General features: G+C 38.0%; 2 protein-coding genes across 8 annotated transcripts in view; one reads left to right on the top strand and one right to left on the bottom strand.

Moving 5' to 3' along the window:
* Positions 1-25141, bottom strand: part of LOC139935239 (protein CBFA2T1-like) — a 110721-nt gene that overhangs the window by 50793 nt on the left and 34787 nt on the right. The gene's annotated exons all lie outside the window — the stretch shown is intronic.
* On the top strand, positions 232-2518 carry LOC139934395 (piggyBac transposable element-derived protein 4-like). Its single transcript, XM_071928606.1, has one exon. It carries the CDS (start codon positions 232-234, stop codon positions 2140-2142), a length of 1911 nt encoding a protein of 636 aa, XP_071784707.1. The 3' UTR covers positions 2143-2518.

Here is a 25141-nt window from a genome sequence, read left to right as displayed (position 1 = left end):
CCAACATTGGCGCCGAATTTAGCCTGGGGTCATGCAGGGAAAAACAGCTGGTTAGTCCATCACTGCTTGTCTTGGGGATCACTGTACCTGTACAGTGTACAGTTGTTACGGTTGGGACTGTTGTTGTATACCACATATGCACACACTATCCGTGTAGTATACATAGTGTTGTGAGTTTAGAACAGACGGCAGTCATGAACTCCCTTGATGATAATAGACCAGAGATCAAACATGGCTATCCCAATGATGCTGACTAAAGTTCCAAATCACATTCTCGAGGAAAGCAGTGACGATGACAACGGTGATAGTGATGGAAGCATCCACAGTAATATTTCCGAAACTACTGAGATTCTTAGTGATGGTGATGGCGATAATGAAATACCTGCAGGTGATGACTATAGTGACAACAATGAAGAAGAAAGTGGAAATGATGATGACGGTGGTGAAGGTGATGACGATACTATCACCATCAACGATAATGATAGTGATGACAACTGGGATGACAATGAAAGTTCAGATGACACTACTAATGATGCTGATAGTGAAGATGGCAAAGTTGGAAAGCCTGCTAAGCGACAGAGGTTGACACCTGCGCAGCCTACTCTCCCAACCACCTACAAGGCAAAGTCAGGGCACACTTGGTCAGTTGACCAACCGTCCCCTGCAAGGCTACCACGATCAAACATCTTGCGAGAGGCATCAGGCCCACGTAACATTGGAGGGGCAACTTCAATATTGGAGTTTTGGAAAATGTTCTTTCCTGAACGCATCCTAGATAACATCCTTTGCTACACAAACGAGCAGGGTGTTCGAGAACGAGGTCGCTCCTGGGTGAAACTCGTCATGATGGAGCTTCTGACTGTACTCGGTCTCCTTTATTTCCTCGGCCTGTGTAAGGCAGCACACGATCAGGTTCGCGACTTCTGGAAACCGGGCATGTTTGCGAGACCGGTCTGCCAAGCTGCCATGAAAGCGGACCGGTTTCAGGAGGTTCTCCGTATGATGCGCTTTGATGACAAAGCTACACGGCAGCAACGGAAGGCAACTGACAAGTTCGCACCAATACGAGATGTTTTTGATGAGTTTGTAAATAACTGTCAGAAGTATTTCAATCCAGGGGAGAATATGACCGTTGATGATGAACTTGTTGCTTTTCGTGGCATTTGTGGTTTTAGGCAGTACATGCCCCAAAAGCCAGCTCGCTATGGTATTAAGTTTTGGGTGTGTACAGACAGTACGCACAACTACGTCACGAACATTCAGCCCTACTTGGGAAAGGAGAACCAAACTAAACTAGGTAAGCGTGTTGTTTTGGATATGGTCCGTCCGCTATTCAAAACCGGCCGCAACATTACCACTGACAACCACTTCACTAGCTGTGAGCTCGCTGAAGAACTGCTACAAGAGGACCTCACTTTGCTGGGCACAATTAAGGGATTGCGTCGTGAAGTTCCAGATGCTTTTAAGCTCGAAGCATCAAAGAAGAGAGAAGCCAGGTCCTCAAAGTTTCTTTTTGCCGGCCCCTTGACCCTTGTCTCTTATGTACCTAGAAAGAATAAGAGTGTCCTCCTCCTATCATCAATGCATCACGACTCTGCCATCAATGACACAACTTCAAAACCGGAGATGATCCATGACTACATGCACACCAAGGCAGGAGTGGACACCATCGACCAGATGTGTAGCGTCTACAACGTCGCCCGCATCACTAGACGTTGGCCGATGGTCGTCTTCTACCACATCATGAACCTGGCCGCCATCAATGCATACACCCTCTATGGACTGAAAAACCCTGGCTGGCATCCTAAAGGCAGTGCTCGGAGTGCGTTCCTCAGCCAACTGGCAAAGGAGCTCATTCATCCGCAATACATGCTGCGGGCTTGCAATGCCAGTAGGCTGGCACGTAGAACCCGCACGGCCCTGGAAATAGTCGGGTACGAGATCCAACACCACAGGCAGCCACTGCCGGAAACAGACCAACTCAGCCACAGCAGACTGAAGAACGGATATTGCTTCTTATGTGAAGGGGGGAAAGGCCGAACCACTAAGGTGTGCGAATCATGTCGTCGATTTGCCTGTGGTAAGCACACAACCACTAGCCGTCCCGTGCACAACTGCCACGAATGCCTTGGCTGTAACTAGTTGCTCTGATGGTGAATCAACAACATGTTCGCGCATTTTGTCATTATCAGGCATGGCCCAATCTGCATGAACTGCACCAGACTGTAAAAGATTGATAACATCTCCAAGTTCAAGACTGTATTCATATTTTGGGATGGAAAAAAAAAATGATGTCTGCCATTCACCATTAGTCACCAATGACCCACAAAATTATGAGAAAACAAACATGCCTGCACCAGAAATGCAACTGTGTGCATATAATTCCCTGAGAGTCTCTCTCCTTTACAAGCTTTTTAGGCATGTCCCAAAGTTTTGCATAGCACAAGTCCTGAATATCTATGGTTTAGGTTGGGGGCAGGGGGAGGTTGTGTCAATTATTCCAGTCTTGTGAACTTAAAAAACCAGAGTGTAAATAATTCAATTAATCATGAAGTAGTTTTTAGAGTACTTAATTAAATATTTAGTATAACGGAACTTTGTTGTCATTGTGTTATTATTAAAACTTTCACTTTTTTTTTCAAAGGAATTGAAAACGAACAAATAAACAACAATATTTTCTTCCAAAATTTACTTCATACCATCACCATCTCCTCAGAATACTAAATAGCACCCATAGAAAGTTAGAATAAGCACAAAGAAAATCATTTATCCACATTCTGATCTCAATTATGATATGCATTGTTTTAGGGCCTGCAATCCCCAAGCATCGAGTCTATGAGCACAAAATGTAGGGGCCTTTCCAGGATTTTGGTGAGAATTTTCTCAAGACAAGGATGTTCAACTACTTAACTTGATGAGTGGCATAATTTGTCACTTGTAATGCAAGAAACCACATGGGATTTATACAACACCTCAGCTAGTGAGATTTTGTTACATTGTAATAATCTGATAAAAGTCAAGTTATTGAGTTCAGATAGAGTCTATTCTCCGGTCAAGTTAGTTGCTCTTTTTTTAAACTCAAAGCTCACACATTGAAATATGGAGTAAAAATATTATCAGCGAAGTTTGATTTCAGCAAAAGTCTATTTCTACCTCCATGGTCTTACTAGACCTTTCTAAGATTGTGCAAGTGTTCTGCTGTTAAAACAACAGCATTCAATAACTTGGTTTTCCCTTTAAGAAATGGTAGATATGAATTCATTTCTATACTATGATGATACTGACATGAAAATGTTCACTCACCGGCATTATACTATTGGACCCATTTGCCAGTTGGCAAGATTCATAAATAAGGGAATAAAAGAGTAGGGACAAGTTATTAGACTGCCGTTTAAAACCGGCAGGGTTCTGGTTGTGCGATAATGGCCCTCGCCACGACCCTGCAAGGTTTTAAACGGCAGTTTAAGAACGAGTCACTACTAGTAGTATGCATCTAAACTATCCGAAAACAACCGGTTATGGACAGCTCCAGCTGGTCATTTTTAACCGTTTAAACCCCAATGTGATGCACTCTCCATCAATAGGAATAGCAAAACTATCTGAGGTATTTATGAATACAGATTATAAGTTACAATAGCTGAGCAACGGGGCATACAAATAACAGACAATGACATAATATGTGAAGCAGTATACACTCTGTCTTGCAAAGGCTCTTTCATCAGACCAAAGTGATTAAAAATAAATACGTTATTACGGACAGGGAGACTTGGGCTCATTAAACACACCAATTAATAGTTAATGAGGAACTGTCCCTTAGAGGAAACACGCTTCTCAGAACTGTCATTCTATAGGCAGGGACTAATAACATCTAAACATTGAAATAGACTATTAAGTTTTGATGTATCCATCTTGCTAGAACTGAAGCAATAATGGTATTGTAGACAATTGAGTGATATTTTCAAGGTTGGAAGCTATTCAACAATATTGTACACTAGTTCAACCATCCAATCATCATGAAGCAATTGTCGTTATAAAGCTTGCAATGGCAACAATAAAGGTATTTCCATCTGACATTGTGCCATTCTCATTAAACCATTCCGTTGGTAATTAACACTTAACGCATTGATAAACACCACACCATTGGATGGATGCAGTACAACCATATAGTGAGACCATAGTTTATCAGGTTTTGTACACAAGATAAAAATTAAAAAATATTTGCTGAAAAACATTACACATGGTTGGTCCGTTTAGACAAAGCTTTTATACATAATGGAAAACAGACAGTGAAAGTTTACTTGTTACGAGTGAAGTTTATATGATTTAAAGGCAGTGGACACTTTTGATACTTACTCAAAATAATTATCAGCATAAAACCTTACTTGGTTACAATTAAAAGTGGGGAGGTTGTTAGTATAAAACATTGTATGAAACGGCTCCCTCTAATGTAATGTAATTTTCTAGAAAGAAGTAACTTTCCCAAAATTTGATTTTAAGACCTCAGATTTAGAATTTGAGGTAACGAAATCAAGCATCTGAAAGCATGAGTTTCCAAAGCACTCAACTTCGTGTGACAAGAGTGTTTTTTCTTTCATTATTTTTCAATATTATCTTGCAACTTTGATGACCAATTGAGGTCAAATTTTCACATGTTTCTTACTTTATGCATTTGTTGAGATACACCAAGTGAGAAGACTGGTCTTTGACAACTACCATTAGTGTCCAGTGTCTTTAAGGGCATTGCATGGTGAGGTATCAATATATATTTGGTGTGCGATATCAGTGTGTTTCTTCTTGCCAGATAGAGTTTGTTCTTTCGAGACCTGTCTTGCTATATATACTTATACCGAGGAATAGATTTATCAGATTGTTCCGGAGACTTCTCAGGCGTGATCATGAGTTTCCAAAGCTAGTCTGAACTGGCTAATTTTGCTATATCATCAGTTTACACACATTGAACACAATAGAACAAACACATATCGGGATCCTAACACTTTATCTTTCTTATGTAGCTACTGCCAGGGGGTAAGCCAGTATTCAATCAATGAATATTAATTAAAATTGCACCACTTACAACCATATGGACTTATTTCAGACAAACACTGACCACATGAAATACAGAAATATCGGCATTTTAAAATAAACAGAGGGGCTTATTGGCAAGAAAAATTAATTAAGAGGAATCAATTACTTGAACTGAATCAATAATACATTTGATTATTTAGATCTCTTGCAGACTCAAAGCAGGTGCAAGAACAAAATATTATGACCAAGCTATTATTATATGGATTGAGTATAACAATGTTTATGAGAGTAGTAGTGCACAGCTTGAGCTAAGCTAGCCAGTAAGATTTACATTACATGCCGATTTCATGTTTTTTGCTTTTAATAGTGAGGTACCATTCCTCAAGCATACACATGTGTAGTGAAGTAATAGGCCCCCCTACTAATTTGTTTTGGTCTTAACCAATCAATAATCAAATACTTATTTTTATATTCTCTTTTGTTTTTACAGGAACAATACAGAACTGTTTTTTTGCTAAACAAAAGAATAGTGAAAAAACAATAACAAGTTTTGCATTGCATTGATGCCACATAATAAAAATGAGTAAAACGCTCACTGAGCAATAAACTCCATATGCAAAGTTAGGGATGTTTTCAACTATCATCATCATTAGACCGTGTAAGTTTTATGTAAATCTGTGATCTTCACTATTTTTGTTTCTTACCAATTCTGTATTGTTCCTTTAATCATGATAATATGGCAAAAAAACAGTTTCAATTTTGTCACTGAAAGACAAAATGCTGAAATCTTTCTTGACCAGTATTGCATTTTGGTAGAACCAATCAGGTATGACGGAGTCAAGGAAATCTACCTACTTCTAAAAGGTCTAAAACCCTGACAATTACCACATGTTATTTCACTTAAAATGGTTTACTTTTAGCTGTTTGGACAGACACTAATTAAGTATCAAGGACTTTTGGTGATGGTGCAACTACACAAACACCAAACTGTGTGAATTTTAACAATAGGCTACCCTTCTCATAAGTCTGATATATTGAATTCATGCAGTTCTGAACACAGTGCAATCAGCATCCTTAGATCCCAGCGGACTTGCTCTTAATAATCTTGATGAATGAAGTACACCAATCAGCCTGATCTGTTATGGTTGGCTGATTTGATAAATGGAGGATGTAGACAGTGGCATGGAGGAGTTGAACGATAGAGAATTGATAAGGATGAGTAAAGAAGAGTGCAGGAAAAGGATAATGGACGGTGGTAAATTAGGTAATTTTTGACATTGTGATAGGCCTGTTAAATTACAATTTTTATAATTTTTATAGAGAACTTAGTTTCTGAGGCCTTTTATGTCTTGTCTTCACAATTCATTTTAATATACAATCATTTATTGATGAATATTTTGCAAAATTTGCATTTTATTTTTGTTTAAACCATCTAAAAAGGTTGTGGTGAACATTACAGAACTCGGCTGCATAACAGAGTAGATGAAGCTGATGTGTATTTTAGTTACTGACTGATCACTGCTCACTTCCTTATCCTAAGTCTTAACAACATGGTGACAAGTACTCTGAAGCTCTTATTTATGTATCAATTTAATCTTTGTTGTTGAAGAGCTTTACATTTAAACAAGGCAACACAGCATGCACAGCAAACTGATAGAGCTAGCTAAGCACGTGGCTATAACAAGCAGCAAAGAGAGGTCCCTAGACCACTTTACCCATGAATCCTCTAGCTACCAGCTTCCACAGATGGCTCAATCCCACAGAAACCTAGGCATGTGACAGGCCAGCTGGTATTGTCACCACTATTGATCAACGCTAGCAGTGTAAACCCTGCCTCTAATGAAGGTGCATGTACGCTGTAGCATTGATCACACATGGTTATCGAATCTATGGATCGTTATAGTAGAAGGGGGGAATCGATCAACATGGTGCATCGCCCCCACACTTATCATCAGAAAACAGACCGTTCTACCAACTCAGCTATTCATTATTATTAGCAGGGAGACTTCCATATGAATAAAATGGATCAATTGTGTTAAACATGAACAATCTTAGCAGTTTGTTGTAAGCGTTTTGCAAGATTGTTGAATGAAAGGATAGGAAATACCAGTTGAGGCAAAAATTGATCTAAGAGCAACCAAAGGGGACTTTTGTTCATGGAAGGAGACGACATGGAAGGATTATTCAAACAACAAAAGTAGCCTTAAAGGGAAGGTATACATTAGATAATAACTCTGAAAACTAATGGCAACTTAATGAAGAGCAAAGCAGCTTTGGATAGTACAATGCAATATGATAACGGTTTCAAAATTACTGGCAACATTACTGAGGAAGGGATTCAGTCATTTAAATGCTGTGTGCATGGACACCTCCTTCTTACATAATTCAGTGTTTCCTTGATACCATATATCTGTTTATCTGTTTTTCTGTTTTTCTGTTTTTCTTTTCTGGTAAATCTGAGCTGCAGTGAACAGTTTGATTAGCCCATCAGATCTCTTCTTTTAAGATCCTTCAGTCTGATTCAAATTTCATTCTGTTCATTGACCATGTCAATGTCTGTTGGGCTATTGTTCACATTTGCTCCTTATATATAAAAAAGAAGACAAAAAATACTGTGTTTAAAGGCAGTGGACACTATTGGTAATTACTAAAAATAATTATATTAGCATAAAACATCACTTGGAAACGAGAAACGGGGATATAGTTTGATAGTATAAAACATTGTTAGAAACGGCTCCCTCTGAAGTGACGTAGTTTTTGAGAAAGAAGTACGTTTACACGAACTTGATTTTGAGACCTCAAGTTACGAATTTGAGGTCTCAAAATAAACCATCTTAACGCGCACAACTTCGTGTGACAACCTTGGGTGTTTTTTCTTTCATGATTATCTCGCAACTTCGACGACCGATTCAGCTCAAATTTTCACAGGTTTGTTATTTTATGCATATGTTGAGATACACTAACTGTGAAGGCTAGTCTTTGACAATTACCAATAGTGTCCAGTGCCTTAAAGCCTGCATAGTGTTTACTCCCTTATAGTCCCCACCTAGGATCAGTGAATTCTAACAGGTGTTGCTTTACACACACCATAATGAGTTCCCTCATCTCTCCATCCATCGACAAGCAAGAGTAGTTATTGCAAAATGGATCGCTAGCTGTTTACAAAAGACAGCCCCAAACTGATATTATTACTGATTGAGTGTTAACTATTACAGGCAGGCTGAGAACCGACACATATGTGGGACTTAGTGTTTTTTTACAAGCACTAGCTGGTAAACATGCCAATACCAATGGCTCTGTCTGTATAAATTAATCGTTTAGGGGGCCTGGAAAACTAATACATCTAAAAACTTGCGCCGTCTTTAATGTGTTATGTGAAAATAAAAATTTAATGTGTCAATGATTTTTGAACAGCTGAATATAATAAAAAATAAAATAAGATAAAATAAGAAGACCTGGACCACTTTTGTCATGGAAATGAAACTTAAGGCTATATCGCACTAATAATGACTTTTACTATTTATTATTATTTATATCAGGCTTCCAGAGGCAAAAATATATCAGCGTATTGAACGCTTTTGTAAAAAGTACACGGATGACAGCAATATTGTGTCAGTAAAAGTTCCCGGATGGAGCAATATTGCTCCATTTTGGCATTTTAACACTTGCACGCGCGTCACATGCGGCGACTGATGCAATGCTCACCATGTTGGATAAGTTAGATTTACGTGTATTAAAGGAACACGTTGCCTTGGATCGGACGAGTTGGTCAAAACAAAAGCGTTTGTAACCGCTTTTTTTAAAATGCATATGGTTGGAAAGATGTTTTAAAAGTATAATACAATGATCCACACAAGTTTGCCTCGAAATTGCGTGGTTTTCCTTCTACTGTGCGAATTAACATGGTCGGCCATTTATGGGGGTCAAAATTTTTACCCCCATAAATGGCCGACGTGTTAGTCGACGATGTAAAAGGAAAACCACGCAATTTCGAGGCATGTTTTTGTGGATCATTGTATTCTACTTTTACAACATCTTTCTACCCATATGTATTTTATAAAAAACGGTTACAAACGCTTTTCAAAGACCAACTCGACCGATCCAAGGCAACGTGTTCCTTTAATGCAGCGTCGCCTAAAATGTGCACTTTCACTGCATAACGCACAGCATACAGTTATATATAAAAACGCACAGTGAAATTGCCCACAGTATTCCTCTGTCCTTGTCTTTTTTTTTTTTTTTAATAAAATTTATGTGAGCGTGAGTAGGGCGAGTTTCTGTGTTTATTTTGTGCTCATTGTGATTTTCAACCTAGTGACAAGCATTTATGTACGAGTTATAGGTTTTGTAAACCCTTTGCTTGGTTATTTTTTTGAGGAAACCCTTTGCTTGGTTATTTTTTTGAGGGTTTGTTTTTCTGAACAATAAAATGTGACGTAGTCTTCACCTCTCAATTTGAAAAAAAAAAAGAACCATGCATCAGTTCCCAACCTATATTCAAATGTAAAATCTCGGAAAAACATAAGAACAGAGCATTATTTATCTCTCTATACCCTTGTCTTTTTGAGATCGTAGTTCAAATGAATAGCAAATAAAAAGCTTCCAAATAGTATCCAAATATGGCAAGAGTTATATCACTGTGGGCCAATTACTATTTTGACGGAGTGTGATAATTTGCAGTAAGAAGTTATTTATGACCCAAGTTTCAATCTTAACCCATTCCATGCACTCTCAGCTTTAACATACTTGAACTTTTATCAAGGAATAACGGTTTTGATTTGTTTTTAAATTTTACATATGTATGCAAATTTATGCTAATTAAGACAATTCCCATTCTTGTTTCGCTTCACCTCAAGCTTAAATTGGAAGGTAAGGATGCTATACCTGACTACACCAGTAGTAGTAAATTAGGTCACTAGGTGGACAAAGCAGAGTGTGAGATACAAGCTAGTCTCTGTCTGGCCACTCAACTGTAGCTTTCATTCAATCTTTGATTACAATGCACAGCTGCTACAGCTGGTCCAATATGCTATGATTTGGGGGTCTTTCCTACTGAAAAAAAATTAATTATTAAATGCATCGCATCAGGAAACGGGAGTAGGCAACTTTCGTTTAAATATTAATTCACAGGAATATATCAAGAATATGTTAAGTGAACACAGCACTGTCCGCATTTGACAACTGAAAAAGGCGGGAGATTTGTTTTAGAATGTGCAAAATTATATTGTTTTTTTCATCATAATATTCATCCTAATAACTAACTTTAAGTCAAATAAAACTACATTATTAATGAACTGAAATTAAAAATCTAATTATTTATTTAAGCTCATCTTAAAAAAAAAACATAAAAAAATACACAGATATCTCATACACAACTGAGACACAACTGTTAGAACTACCATTAACTCTTTCATACACCGACTAGTCACTATCGATCTGTTAAAACCTTTCAAAAAACCGATGTTAAGGTAAAGATCGCATGGCCACAAAGATTTCAGATTAAGAAAGAGGACTCGTGAGGGCACCTTTAATTTTGTTGTCAATGTTGTGATTTTTATTTATATTTTTTTTTATTTGGGGGGGGGGGGGATGTTTTGATTGCCATTTGTAAAAGAATCAAGTTAACAGTCAATGAGTCCTAACTGTGACAAACACCTATCAAGGTTTTTATATTTAACCTCTCATGATTCTCAGTTATTCGATGTTTTCTGTTTGAAACAAAAACAATAACCAATATTCCCACCTCAAGTAGTTAAATTCATTCCTATAGGCCTATACAAAGAACAGAGGCCCATTTGAAAAGGTTTTCCCAAAAAGCCAGAGATAATTTACATCCTTCCTAAAACTGTGACACTCTCGACCCTACATCGTCTGATATGTAGACCAAAGAGCCAGGTACTACTGTGTTACTGTGTTTAAGGAAAGACCTGGGTCACTGTAGGTCATTTACACATCCCACATACTTCAACCTTAACCTTGACATTAAGGTCAGTTATATTTGGCTTCTCAATGATGAAAAATGTTGTCTGGTTCACAACCAACTGTTAATCTTGTGATTTTTATTATACAAGCATGGAGGTAGAGTACTAATAATATGCCTGTGATATTTTTTCACAGGACTCGGGAAAGTACCGAGTATACAGTGCTAACACACATCGGTGTATGGGTAAAAACCAAAATTAATGTTTATACATGTTGTTATAACAAAAACAATTCTTTAAGAATGTGGTTATTTCTAATATATTAAAAGTGCAATTTAGATCCGCCTTTGTAGAGCCTACCCCAAAGTGCTGAACAACCTAAGAAGTAGGGCCGAATGGTGCCCCCCGCCCCCCCCCCCCCAAAAAAAAACCCCACAACCAAGCTATTTCTAGGTCAGCGTCCCTCAACCTCCTCCCAAGCAAAGCCACCTGTTATGGTGAACCTCCACCTGTTATGGTGAACCTGTGCATTGTCATAACATGTTTTAACATTCTTTATCCCCGATGCAATTTTACATCTCTTATATCATTGCGGTACCCGCTGCCAAAACATAGGATTCTAACTGCCTCTAGCTGCCGGGCAACCTCGGTAGTCTAGTTGGTAAGACACTGCTCTAGAATTGCAAGGGTCGTGGGTTCGAATCCCACCCGAGTAACATGCCTGTGATATTTTTTCACAGGACTCGGGGAAAAATACCGAGTATACATTGCTAACAGTAACACACATCGGTGTATGGGTAAAAACCAAAATTAATATTCTTTATCCCCGATGCAAATTTAACATCTCTTATGTTTTACAGGCACAATAACTACCCAGGATTCTAGACATCACATTTTTCAGTTCAATCAAATAAACTTGAATTAAATTTGTGGCCCCCCCACTTCTTAGATCATAAATCATTTCCCAAACTGAAAGTTGTCCGCAGGCCCCGATCAATGGACATCCTTCTATAATCCTTTTGGCCAGACAGAGCACATTCCCTAATATCCTTACCTGTAACATGCATGTTGCGATTGGTGCTATATTGGGACTTCTCTCATGCAGTTTTCGATGGAGGGAGGTAGGTATTAAAGGCAGTGGACACTATTGGTTAATATCAAAGACTAGCCTTCACAGTTGGTGTATCTCAACATATGCATAAAATTGCATAATTATCCTCTTGATTTGTAATTGAACTGGAATTTCTAAGTAATCTTTCAGGAATGTTGTCTGTAAAAATGTGTAATTCCTATGAATACTTTGTTTTTTGATATGCCATCTAGAAACCATTTAGGTGTTCTAATAATTGATTTATATGTTACCCAGTTTTTGTTAAGGCCATTTTAATGATGGCTAATAAAGTTTTAACTATTTATCTCATCATATAACTTAAATTTCCAGCAGGAGTGCAGATTTAATACCCAAGTACATTATACCTACATGCTAGTTTGGTCCAAAGCCACATCTAAGTTTTAAAAGAACACATGTTAAAGCCATTGAAATACGGGCATTAAAAAGTGCTGATGTCTCAAGATATGTTTATAGGACTAGGAACTCTTTCTCCACTGGGAACAGTAGAGAGCACTCCCGGCAAATATGCCTCCAGCTCAGCCAAACCATCACCCACTTTCACTCAGGAATGAATACACCAATTGTCATCAGTCTTGGAAGGTAATCCTAATGACTTTGCCAGTAGTTTCAATTGCAGGAGAGTTCCTTGGCAGAAGGCAGGGTAGACCTGTATGATGATGGACTTTACAGGGCTACCTCCTGTTAAACATGTCAGCAGATCAACACATGTTACTTTACAGAAGTTTTGGGGTAGTCTATTGGGGATTCACTTTTGACCATATTGCCTCTCCAGCAGTTCCCCTACATCAGGAATCCTACACCAATTGGAAGTAGTTTTATTAGCACTAAATTGAAAGGCTCTATAGAACAACTTGAACAAGAATATTTGTCATTCCTCGCCAACATAGAAAAGGGGAACATGAAAGCTACACTCAAAGGTATGATTGGTAATGAAGCAATAAATAAAGTATAATTTGAAGTCTTTTTTTTTTTTTAACTGCAAACCATAAGAAATTGTTTGGCACGAAAAAAATCTCTTAACTGAATTTCTCATTGTTGCAGACATGATAAAGTAACTCAAATGCAGAAAGTTGTTTACGTGTCAGAACTTTGAGTGTTTCCGGTTGTGATTGGTCAATGTATTCAGGCACGGAGGTGGATTGGTCTATCACAGAACTGTCAAAGGGGCCAATTTTAATGTTCACATTTGGGGAAAATGTGACAATAGCAAGGTAGGTCGCATTCAATGAAATACAGATGCTAAAAGGAAAGTCCATAATCAGGAAAAATATTGATCAAAAAGACTTCGTTCGTGTTATGAAAGTAATACATACAAATTTCCTTATAATTTGCTAGACAATTCTTCAACAATGACTGATACTAACACCATACATGCAAAGTTGTAGAATCCTGAAAGTTGTATGAATGAATGCCCTTGACAGTTAATTCTATAATAATCTCGTTGTCAGTTAGGATCCACACTGCCCATTTACTGCCCAACCCAGGAATGTTGGCATGCCAGCTATGCCCACCAACCTCCAGGTATGTGAGAATGGCACAGGTGGATGGAATGAGTGAGGAGGGTAAATGATGTCTTCTAGCAGCAAGGTGCAGGCCCCCCCCCCCCCCCCCCCCCCCCCCCCCCCCGGGAGGGCTTGGCAAAGAATCCAAGATCTGAGTGACAAATCACTAACACATGCTGCATGTTAAACAGACAGCATTAAACAGACAGCATGTGAGGCAAATTCAGGATTGGGACATAGAGGGGGGGGGGTCTTTATCTTAATGTATGCCATTTTGAAAATCTCAACACATTTTTGTCAAAGGAAATCCATGCTCTCATAATATTATCAAAGCTTTGAAGCATTTTTATTTTGTCATAGATGACTTTTGATGGATGGGTCTGTGTATACCACCTTTACAGAAGTGAAATCATACAGACCAGTAAGGGTGAAATCTACACTGTGGATTTGTATAGCCCTACAGACTCTAGTTTTATTTTGGATGTTTTATTTTTATAATAATAAATAATGCTTATAAAGCTCCTTACATCCATGACTGGACCCCAAGGTGCTGTGTACATAAAAATAAAAAATAAAAATTAAAAAATTCAAACATATTTTTTTCAGGTAGATAAATAGCAGTAATGAAGACGCATGAGGATGGCAATATCAGAATTGTCGGTACTGCTTGTACATTTGTTTGTTACTGTTACAGGAATGGTTAAACATTAGAAAATAAATTGGCAATCAATTTTCAAAAGCTCTTCCTTAAAAAGTAATAAAGTGAATACAGAATCCATTTATGATGCATTACATGCAGCATGGAAGGTCAACTCAAGCTAAAGAGGTCCATGCACCTACACTCTGACACATCAGACCTACTTATAATAAGATGTAGAAACCAGCATTTCAATTTGGATTCCTCAGAGGACCTTTGAGCATGGGGTAGCATCTATTGAAGCTATAATATGATTACACTAGGTTTGGAACACCTGAGCCCACACATCAAACAACTGTCAATTACTTACTCCATACACACAACAGCTACAAGTAACTTAGTAAGTGCAATGGGGGATGAACTCTCACATTTTCAACAAGGATGCATAATTTCTTACACTTTAATCGTAACAAAACCCTCTTTTCAGTTATTATCTTATTAAAAATTATTTGCATATTTTTTGTACTGCAATCTACAATACGTAATCATCCACCAAGTTTCCTCAGGGATGATTGAATGACAACAATTCAACAGCAGAGGGCAGCAGACACAATATAGCTAGCACTTAATAGCAAAGTTAAACCTCTTGAATGGCAGTATTTGAGCTGGTTGTGGTTATAGCTATATAGATGTTTGAAACAATAATCCAACTGCAGTCAAAGCCACTAATTTGGGAATGACCTCTACCATCCCAATGCTACAACTTGTACTACAACACCTAAATCTTAAGTGACTTATTGCTGTATAATTGGTGTCAACTCAAAGTCTAGAAACAAATGTTGAAAATTAGTACTAGTAAAGTGTAAACAAAATTGGAATGTATATAAAAAAAATTGACAAAAAGATCTCTATCGTGAGATCTGTTGTCATATTTCATATTGGAGTGACACTTGTAATTTATTTCTTCTTGACTTTCAGACAACCTATTGAAGCCTTGCACTTGGCCACCGGCATTAATGAGGTCCGATGATAGCAGTCACTCGCCGCGCATGGCTATCAACCAATGGTAGGCCTTCATTGACCTCCATGTGGGCGCTGTGGACTTGTAACGTAATATCCAAGGGATATATCAGGGCTGGAATTTCACGGCGGCCACGACGGCCATTGCCGTCGTTGCCCTTCAAGTGGCCGTGATGCCCCTTGAAAATAACCAAACATCACGGCCAAGTTTGCCGTGCCCTTTTCCCCAATGGCCTTAGTGCCCTTTTCACCTTAAAATCCAAGGTCCACTTCAGCCTGATCGTGCCGCGAATTAATCCAACGAAGCGAACACAACACAACCAAACTTTACCACGCGGCCACGATCTTTTCACCACATAAAAACATGCACGGCGGCTGGTACCCTGAAGTCTGCTTTTTTGTAACAGAATTTTGCATGCATTTTTTCTCTGTGTGGCAAGGCAACCTGACTATATTTTTAGCCGATGAACATTTTAGCCTTTTTCAAGTCTGAGACTGTGGTTATTTAAAGAGGGCGCTGTTTCAGGCAATAATGTATCTGCTATCAGGACGACTAAACCGCAAGATCGCATACTTGGAGCTAAGTCTAACAAACCTTGCATTCAGAGGACTGGCAAGACCAAGCGGAAAGCAGGATAAGAAAAATAGTTGGACGCAAATCTATCGGGCGATCGTGCACAAAGAGTACTTTTTAGCAGTGGTTTTGTTGTTTGTGCACTCACCGATCGTCGTACAGGAATAATTTGTGCAATTGCATCAGGAAATAGTTTGCGCAGTTTGCCGATAGTGCGGGAATGGTGTGCACAATCTGCCGATCGTATACAAATATTTTGCGCAATTTGAAGATAGTGCAGAGAAATTATTTGCGCAATTTGAAGATCGTCCAGGATTTTTTTTAAATTATTTTTTTCATTATATAAAATTAAAAGTGCATTTTTTTTTTAAATACACATTTCATTGTTTAGGATAGGTTTTAACACACGGACACATTTAACCTTGTGCTTTGCTTCAATTTATTGTTTTGCATATATCGCTCATAAATCTTTGGCCTCCGTGCCCTTGAAACAAATATTTTTGGCCTTGGTGCCCTTTCATTTGGCCTTGGTGCCCTTCAAAATTTGCACCTATCGAAGGCCAAAGTGGCCTTGCCCTAAAAATGACGAAATTCCAGGCCTGATATATATTACAACTTCCATTAGTTTCACATTCAATAAGTATCTTAGATCATCTAATTTTAAATTATTGTTTTTGAATGCAAGTAATAGTAAGCCGATGATATTTATTCTTTCGAAAATAATAAGAGATATTTGCCTGTTTGTTCTTTATAAACTGTAACTTATGTCAGTCTAATCTAAAATTCCTTTCTGTTTTAAAGGCAGTGGACAGTATTGGTAATTGTCAAAGACTAACCTTCACAGTTGGTGTATCTCAACATGTGCATAAAATAACAAACCTGTGAAAATTTGAGCTCAATCGGTCATCGCACTTGCGATGATAATAATGAAAGAAAAAAACACCCTTGTCACACGAAGTTGTGTGCGTTTAGATGGTTGATTTCGAGACCTCAAGTTCTAAATCTGAGGTCTCGAAATCAAATTCGTGGAAAAACTACTTCTTTCTCGAAAACTACTCCACTTCAGAGGGAGCCATTTCTCACAATGTTCTGTACTACCAATCTCTTCCCATTACTTGTTACCAAGTAAGGTTTTGTGTAATTACCAATATTGTCCACTGCCTTTAAATTATTACTGGCAGCTATTACTTGAAGTCAATCACAATGTGAAATCAAAAGTGTCGAGTTCTGGATAGGAGTCAGTTTAACTTAAATCAGCTAATCAATTTTCTATGCCCGATGAATATGCATTTTCTCCCAAAACTTAAATAAAAGTGCATATGAGAAGTGGACATGATGTTTCAATTGTGGACAGTCTTTAGTAGAGTCAAGAACACTTTGGATCAATCACACGTATGATTCATACATCCTTCACAAGACATCCTGTGCTCCCTTCAAAAAGGATGTACACATCTGGAAGAAACTCTCTGCTATATCAAGCCAATTCCATCAAGGAAGACATAAAGAAACCTTGCAGGCATTTACAGGCACACACTACCATGAGTTTCTTTGCAATAGTACTACAACTTACAAGGTCAAAATCTATGTGTGTGTGAATGTAATTTGACAAGGGATGTCTGCTTTATACGATGTTAATGAGATACAGCAGTGACCTAATCACTGTTCATTGCTGTTAATTGTCAAGGTGTCAACCTTGCTGTTAAACTGCCACAGAATCAGCAGGGGTAGATTTATTGGGAACTAAACTTGTACAAGTCAAACAAACAATCGGCTGACTAAACTTGTACAAGGCTAGCACACAATCTACTCACAGATGGGTGATAAGGAAGACAATGTTAAGGCCCCACTCAAAAATTACCTCATTCACACAGACTGCATTTACCAAACAATAATATTTTGGTGTAACAATGGCGCTGTGACAATTCATATTGTTTTCTTTTCTTTACAGACATGGTTTTGCGTCTAGTTTGAAGTCATTGACTCCACCAAATCCAGTCTGCTTTATGTTTAAAGGTTTTGTTATTTTATCAAATACGACACCAGCTCTGGATCCAGATTTGGCATAATTCCCCCCATGTTTTTTCAGCAGTATTTAAGCACCTTGCATACAATTAGGGTCGGCATATTCAAATGCTCCAAATACTGATAAATTATGGAGGCACACGCTGCCGATTTAAGGCATCTGTGTCAAGAAGATTGTGATTCAATGACCAATAATACCCACTGCAGTGGTTTCAAAAAGGCACATCTGGATCTAGTCACACAGGGCGTCGCTGGCATTTGAATAGGACTTAAAGCTGTATAGTAACTGATTACTTCATATCCTCTCACAAGTTTCAAACTGTTTCTATATAGGATGCTTTTAAATAATGACGTCCTTCAAAATGGTTGGCATTTTCATTGAACTTCTAAAGCTATGTCAAGGTGAGAGGGGAAGTTGAGTAGATGCCCTTTTTAGATCCATCAAAATAATAATGTCCGATTTCAAAAGTGGTTTTAGCAAAGTTAAAATGTACTTCCATCCATGATAAGGTTTTTAAACTACAATTTAAGTAAGAAAACAATTTAAAGGAACACGTTGCCTTGAATCGGTCCAGTTGGTCTTTGAAAAGCGTTTGTAACCGTTTTTTATAAAATGCATATGGTTAGAAAGATGTTGTAAAAGTAGAATACAATGATCCACACAAACATGCCTCGAAATTGCGTGGTTTTCCTTTTACCTCGTCGGCCATTTATGGAGGTCAAAATTTTGACTCCCATAAATGGCCGACCATGTTAGTTCGCACAGTAGAAGGAAAACCACGCAATTTTGAGGCAAACTTGTGTGGATCATTGTATTCTACTTTTAAAACATCTTTCCAACCATATGCATTTTATAAAAAACGGTTACAAACGCTTTTGTTTTGACCAACTCGTCCGATCCAAGGCAACGTGTTCCTTTAAGCAAGAACAATAAATAAATAAATCAGTGTGCATCACCAAAACTTTTATAGCCCTTCTTTGTAAAAGAAATCTGTTTGCATTAAATGCATCCCTTTATTGTCATCACAAACCAAGAAGATCTTAAGGAAGCTCAAAAGATTTTCCTAAAAGTCACATGTTTAATTTAATGGTTTGAAAAAGATAATATTCTATTAATTTGCAGGAGGGGTTAAAAGTTATAATAGTCCATGAGATGATACAGTAGCTACTGGTACAGTATATTAACATTATCTTCATAATGGTACACATGCCCAGCACAAAACACTTAACTTGTTAGAGAGCAAACCATTTAGTTTACTGGTTGCAAATTTGCAGCTCACTTATTCATATCAATTTCATTAATTTGTGTTTTTGTTCATAGAATAGAGGTCAATTAAACTTCACCACAACTTGTCAAGTCAATATGATAACCAGTCATGTACATCCCATGGCCCATGATTGAAAATAGGGCAAGGGGTGGAGTTGAAAAAATATCTCAGGCACATATATTCCCTAGTGACCGTCCTTTATGGACCATTGAAGTCGAAACTAGAGTAGGATAAGATAACCATGGGCCTGCATTTCTCAAGTCATCTCAATAAGAACCATTCATCATTATCATCCTCTCCAAGACAGTGATGGATAACAGAGACAGATGAAGTAATGAGCAAAACAGGCACTGGAGTAATTGGTGCTGGCATATCATTCTTGGACGCTCAGGACATTCCTATGCTGACATTCATAACTACACAACAGTAAATTTGTAAAGTTTAGATGGATACCGAGGAAGTTCATTATAATGATATAGTGGAAACCCAACATTGTGTCTGGAATTCTGAATTTATGAACATGAGCTCTCCGGATTCCAAGAACTGTCACAAACTATGCCCTTAGCCGCCCTCTTACAGTGTTTATTTTTTGTTTTTTGGTATTTATTTTCCTTATTTCTTGCTTTTTTATAACTATTTTTCCGTTAAAATGTTCTGCCTTGTGCTATTGCAACTTTGGTTTGTTTGTATTGGTCGAATAAATAATAATAATAATAATAACAAACCATGAGTACAGGAAATTCCTTGATAAAATATTCACAGAAATCAAATATACCATCAGATCATAAGTACTCCCCTTCAACATTTACAGACATTTTTAGAATTGTACGATAATGCTTTCCAGCAAAATGAATCCTCCCAGCTCCTCTTAACTCATTTCCCCTGAATCCTAACTCCATTACATTCATAGGCTAACTTTTTATTTAGTTTTGAATAGTTCTACATTGAGTTTTTGATACGAAACGTAAATTACATGTTTAATGTTCCGAAATGGAGAAGCAATTTCAAAGATAAATTTGTAAAAAAAAAAAAAGTTTGGATGCTTTGGATGGTACTCTTAAAGGCAGTGGACACTATTGGTAATTGTCAAAGACTAGCCTTCACAGTTGGTGTATCTCAACATGCATAACATAACAAACCGGTGAAAATTTGAGCTCAATTGGTCATAGACCTTGCGAGATAATAATGAAACAAAACAACACCCTTGTCACCCGAAGTTGTGTGCTTTTAGATGGTTGATTTCGAGACCTCAAGTTCTAAATCTGAGGTCTCGAAATCAAATTCGTGGAAAATTACTTCTTACTCAAAAACTAATGGCACTTCAGAGGAAGCCATTTCTCACGATGTTTTATACTATCAACCTCTCCCCATTACTGTCACCAAGAAAGGTTTTATGCTAATAATTTCTTTTGAGTGATTGCCAATAGTGTCCACTGCCTTTAATATACAAGTATTTCCTAACATTCAAGATAATCATGAAAAATATTCACTGGCCCTAAGACTGAGAGATCATTCCATTTCCACATTCAAATGGAGACAAACATTCCTGAGTTTCCTCTCAGTTTCAGACACCATGACATAAGCAGAAACTTTTCTCTGATTGTTTTAGCACATGACTCCACTGTCTTCCCGAGTTTAAAGGGAAGGTACACGTTTAGTAATTACTCAAAACTAGTAACTTAAAAACTGACTTTGTAACAAGCACTTGGGAGCTAGCTGCTGATGGTTTAAAACATTGTGGGAAACGGCTCCCTCTGAAGTAGCATAGAATTTGAGAAAGAGGTAACTTCTCACTAAAATAATAAAGAAGTCTTTTATTCCTAACCGAAAGCACACAAATTCGTCCAACAATGGTGTTTTTTCTGTCATCATTTCCTCGCAACTCTGATGACCAATTGAGCTCAAATTTTCACATTTTTATATATTTTATGATTATGTTGGGATACACCAAGTGAGAAGACTGGTCTTTGACAACTACCAAAGGTGTACCTTCCCTTTAATGGAAAAATCCAAATGGACAAGTTAGCTATTATGGCCTGGGCTGGTCCTATAGCATCATATCTATGGCATGAGCTGGTAAGGCTGCTGTACCGCTTGACATTTTTGTCATGACTGCTGAACATCAGTAGGCATTTCTTCAACCTTGAGGAATGCCATCTGGTGGATATTGGTACCAGTGTTGGCTCCATCCAGTTTAGATAGCATCAAGATGCTCCCCATCTCCAGTTACTATTTATAATACACTACTTCTGGTCAGACTGATTCTCCATGTGTCCACATTGCATAATGTTCAGTTCAAGCTCACTGGAGCCACCATGTTGCTTTGCATTGTAATTTTGATGATTTGTATAATAAACTAATTTCATCTGAAATAAATTTGTTTGAAGTGTTTCTTCAGGTGCTCTGCATTTTGCTTAATTTCAAAAACTTTTGTTGCAAAAAACTGCATTATTCCAAAATAATGTCTGTTATTAGTGTTAAATGATTGTTTTAACCCCGATACAAATTGATTAATAGCGCTAAGTGGCCTGCTGGCAATATGCTAGTTAACCCCTTCAAAAAAACAGTCAACATTCAATGTACTTGTCAAAATTCACCATGTGGTCCTGCTGGCTAGTCCAGTGTTGAAAAGCAACCATATTTCACATGAAATTTAGACTAGTGAAAAAAAGTCAAGGGACAAGGGAAAACCCTGGTGGCTCACGTGAGATTTGTAAAGTCATATCACACAGAAATGAGTGAATCTGGGCAGATCATATGGCCACCCATTAAGCAGGAAAACCCTAATCAATTACAGACTATATGGAATTGATGCACCCTCTCTCAATCAACACAGCATCCACTCTGTAGATTCAAACATCCAGCCCCCCCCCCCACCACCACCACCACACAACACATCTCCCCTTACTAATTCAAACCAGGTATCATTGAAATACCACAATCATCCATATCAGGAAAGGCTTGTGAGAAAGTAGAACTACCAAATTCAAACCACATGTGGTGCTCCATGTTGCCCATATTCCAAGAACGTACACCAGGGACGACTTCAGTATGTGCCATAAAACAATGACCTACAAAACATGTCAAGTACATCATCCCATCACACAAAAACATTTCATGCTTCTTTTAGGCAGATTGCCAATAAATTATATATTTTTTTGATCTAAAAGGGGATTATATTTTTTTTATATTTTGACATTAGGACTTAGAGTAGGTTTTGAGTACCGACTGTCTGAGGAAATTTGTCTCTGGTTTACAGTGTCATCATTCACTCACTACCACAAAAACTTCGAACCATCATTATTTGTTTCCTCAAATTGGAATGCTGAAGAGCCAGCAAGATCCACTTGGTAATATCACCAGGCTCAATGTTCATTAACTACCACTTACGCACATTTCTTCAAGCAGCCAGGTGCTGCTAAATTTAAACATGGCACCTTACAGACACGCCTATACATTTCTTAATACCCTGGCATGGAACAAGCAAATTAGAACAGCCATTTCAAGCAAAGAACAGTTCGGAAACAACAGAGGGTTGAGAGAGATGATGACACATGTGCACAATGCCAGCTCAGGATATAGGTAGTGACAGTAAAGGAACCAGGTGCAGGACACAGACTGGGAGCTGCCATCAAAGCTCACACTTAACCAATTAGGCTGCCAAATGTCGCCAAACCAACCAGTCACTCTGACTTCTTTCTGAAATGCCTGCGACTGCTGGTGCCTGCATGGGGGGTTGGTTACAGCAGGGTTGGTGGACCATCACAACCATAGCAGAGACAGATGTAAAGAGCACCATGATTCATCTCTTAATTTGGCAAGAAACAACTTGGAATCTAGCATGGGCAGAGAGCAGAGCACCCCCCTCCCCCTCCAGATGTTTTGATAAAAACAGGAACTTGGGTATGGTTTGTGGCTGTTTGTGACATGTGAATCATAAATTCAGCATCCCACTCCAAGAGTCAATTACTGAACACTGCAGACACACCAAACACCTTGGTTACAAGGTGAAGCTAACATGTCCACCATCTGGTCCCCAATACACTGTCCTTGGTAAGGGAAGGGACATCACATGTTAAACACTGTTCAATGACCTTTGTCATGTCAAGATAATTCTTCCAATACAAGGATTGGTTCCTTGCTCATTGATTTATACTTTTAATGCTGAACAGATGTACCAACAGATGTAGATTTGTGTATTAAAATTTAATATCGGGAGGACACTTGAATTATTGGTCAGTCCTGCCCATGGTCCTGCCACAACAAAATGATTGTCACACTATGGGGGAAGTTGTCATGCCAACCACAAGCAATAAAAATGTTTTAACTGCTGTTCACTAAACAACTTAACATCATACTCAGCTTCTCACATAAAATGGGTTTAAGGTCACACAAATTAAACTTCAAAAAAGCTCCATGGTCAAACTACATTGGTCAGGCAATGAAATCAAACTTTCCTTAAGAGGAAGGAGCTACACTGTCCAAAATGACAACAGTATCCAAACAACAAGGTTCAGAACAAACAGGCGGCTACACATTGGATATGAAGACACTGATGATGTACCCTTGAAGGGTTCTGCTAAAAAATAAGAAAATTTCAGTTGATATAAATCTGTCCGCAATTTGTTTAGGCTAGTCTTTTAAAAAGAAAGACATAGGCAAGTTTCTGTTTGTCAAGGCCTACACATTTTTACAAAATAATAAATGTATAACTTGTAACCTACAATAAGTGATTCATTTCAGATTAAATAATCAGTACCAATTTTTTTGTTTTCTTAAAATTGACCATGTATTTCTTTAAAGGCAGTGGACACTATTGGTAATTGTCAAAGACTAGCCTTCACAGTTGGTGTATCTCAACATATGCATAAAATAACAAACCTGTGAAAATTTGAGCTCGAGGTTGCGAGATAATAATGAAAGAAAAATAACCCTTCTCACACGAAGTTGTGTGCGTTTAGATGGTTGATTTCCAGACCTCAAGTTCTAAATCTGAGGTCTCGAAATCAACCATCTAGGAAAATTACTTTTTTCTCAAAACTATGGCACTTCAGAGGGAGCCACTTCTCACAACGTTTTATACTATCAACCTCTCCCCATTACTCGTTACCAAGAAAGGTTTTATGCCAATAATTACTTTGAGTAACTACCAATAGTGTCCACTGCCTTTAAGACATTTCTTACTCGATGATTTGTTGAAAACTGGAAATGGTGTATAGAGACCCTTTAAGGGTAGTGATTGGGTCGGGGAATAATGAAGCTAGGTATGGCTTTATGTTCATGGATCACTGGGACATCGTGGCTTGTCAACCCTAGTCATGTTTCCTGTAAAACTCACAGCACCTGTTATGAGAAACACAGTAATACAGGGCATGTTCCTTAATTTCATGTTGGGGGCTAAAGGTGGTGTCTGCAAAGACTGCTTGTGAAGTTGTGACTGATAAATTGCAGGCAGCTTTCCTATGCTCTACTTCTAACTTCTAGTCATCTGGATCTGAGATGTTTGTTAGAAAAAATATTGGAACAATGCAGATGGGATATACAGAGGCATCATAAACCCCATATAAATGACATTTATACCCCACCCACTCTACATAATTTGATCGAAAATTCATGTTACTACTGTGTTTCATGTAAGTTCAGTTTCAGTGCAAAGTGTGGTATGCATTACATTACACAAAATGGCAGCTACATGATGTGCTTGATACTAGCCAGAGGTCTTTGAATTTTTTTCCCAAGCTCTTGTAATGATTAAAAATAGACCTTTAAGACTGATTCACATGTCTGTTGTATTTTATTTTTAAAAGCTCTAAAAATACCTTGTGAAGCTTCAAGTTACTTAATTTAGCACTCCACCCTGAAGACTACATGAGAGATCACTAGAAGGACAAAAATGACTACAGAGTTTGTTTTCTTACAAAAGTGCTATGTACATGTACAGTGCATACTTTACATGGCTTGATACTTAAACATGCCTACAAACATTTCACTGGAAATGTATACAGGTCTGTAAGCACACTAGCGACGTAAAGAGATCGTT

The sequence above is a fragment of the Asterias amurensis genome, chromosome 3 (genome assembly GCF_032118995.1).
Source record: "Asterias amurensis chromosome 3, ASM3211899v1".
In the NCBI taxonomy this organism is placed as follows: Eukaryota; Metazoa; Echinodermata; class Asteroidea; order Forcipulatida; family Asteriidae; genus Asterias; species Asterias amurensis.
Note: the sequence above shows the minus strand (reverse complement) of the source record. Positions and strands in the feature narration are given on the sequence as shown.

What these genes read in the sequence shown, in the direction of transcription:
- LOC139934395 (XM_071928606.1), top strand. Translation starts at nt 232, where the DNA reads ATGGCTATCCCAATGATGCTGACTAAAGTTCCAAATCACATTCTCGAG.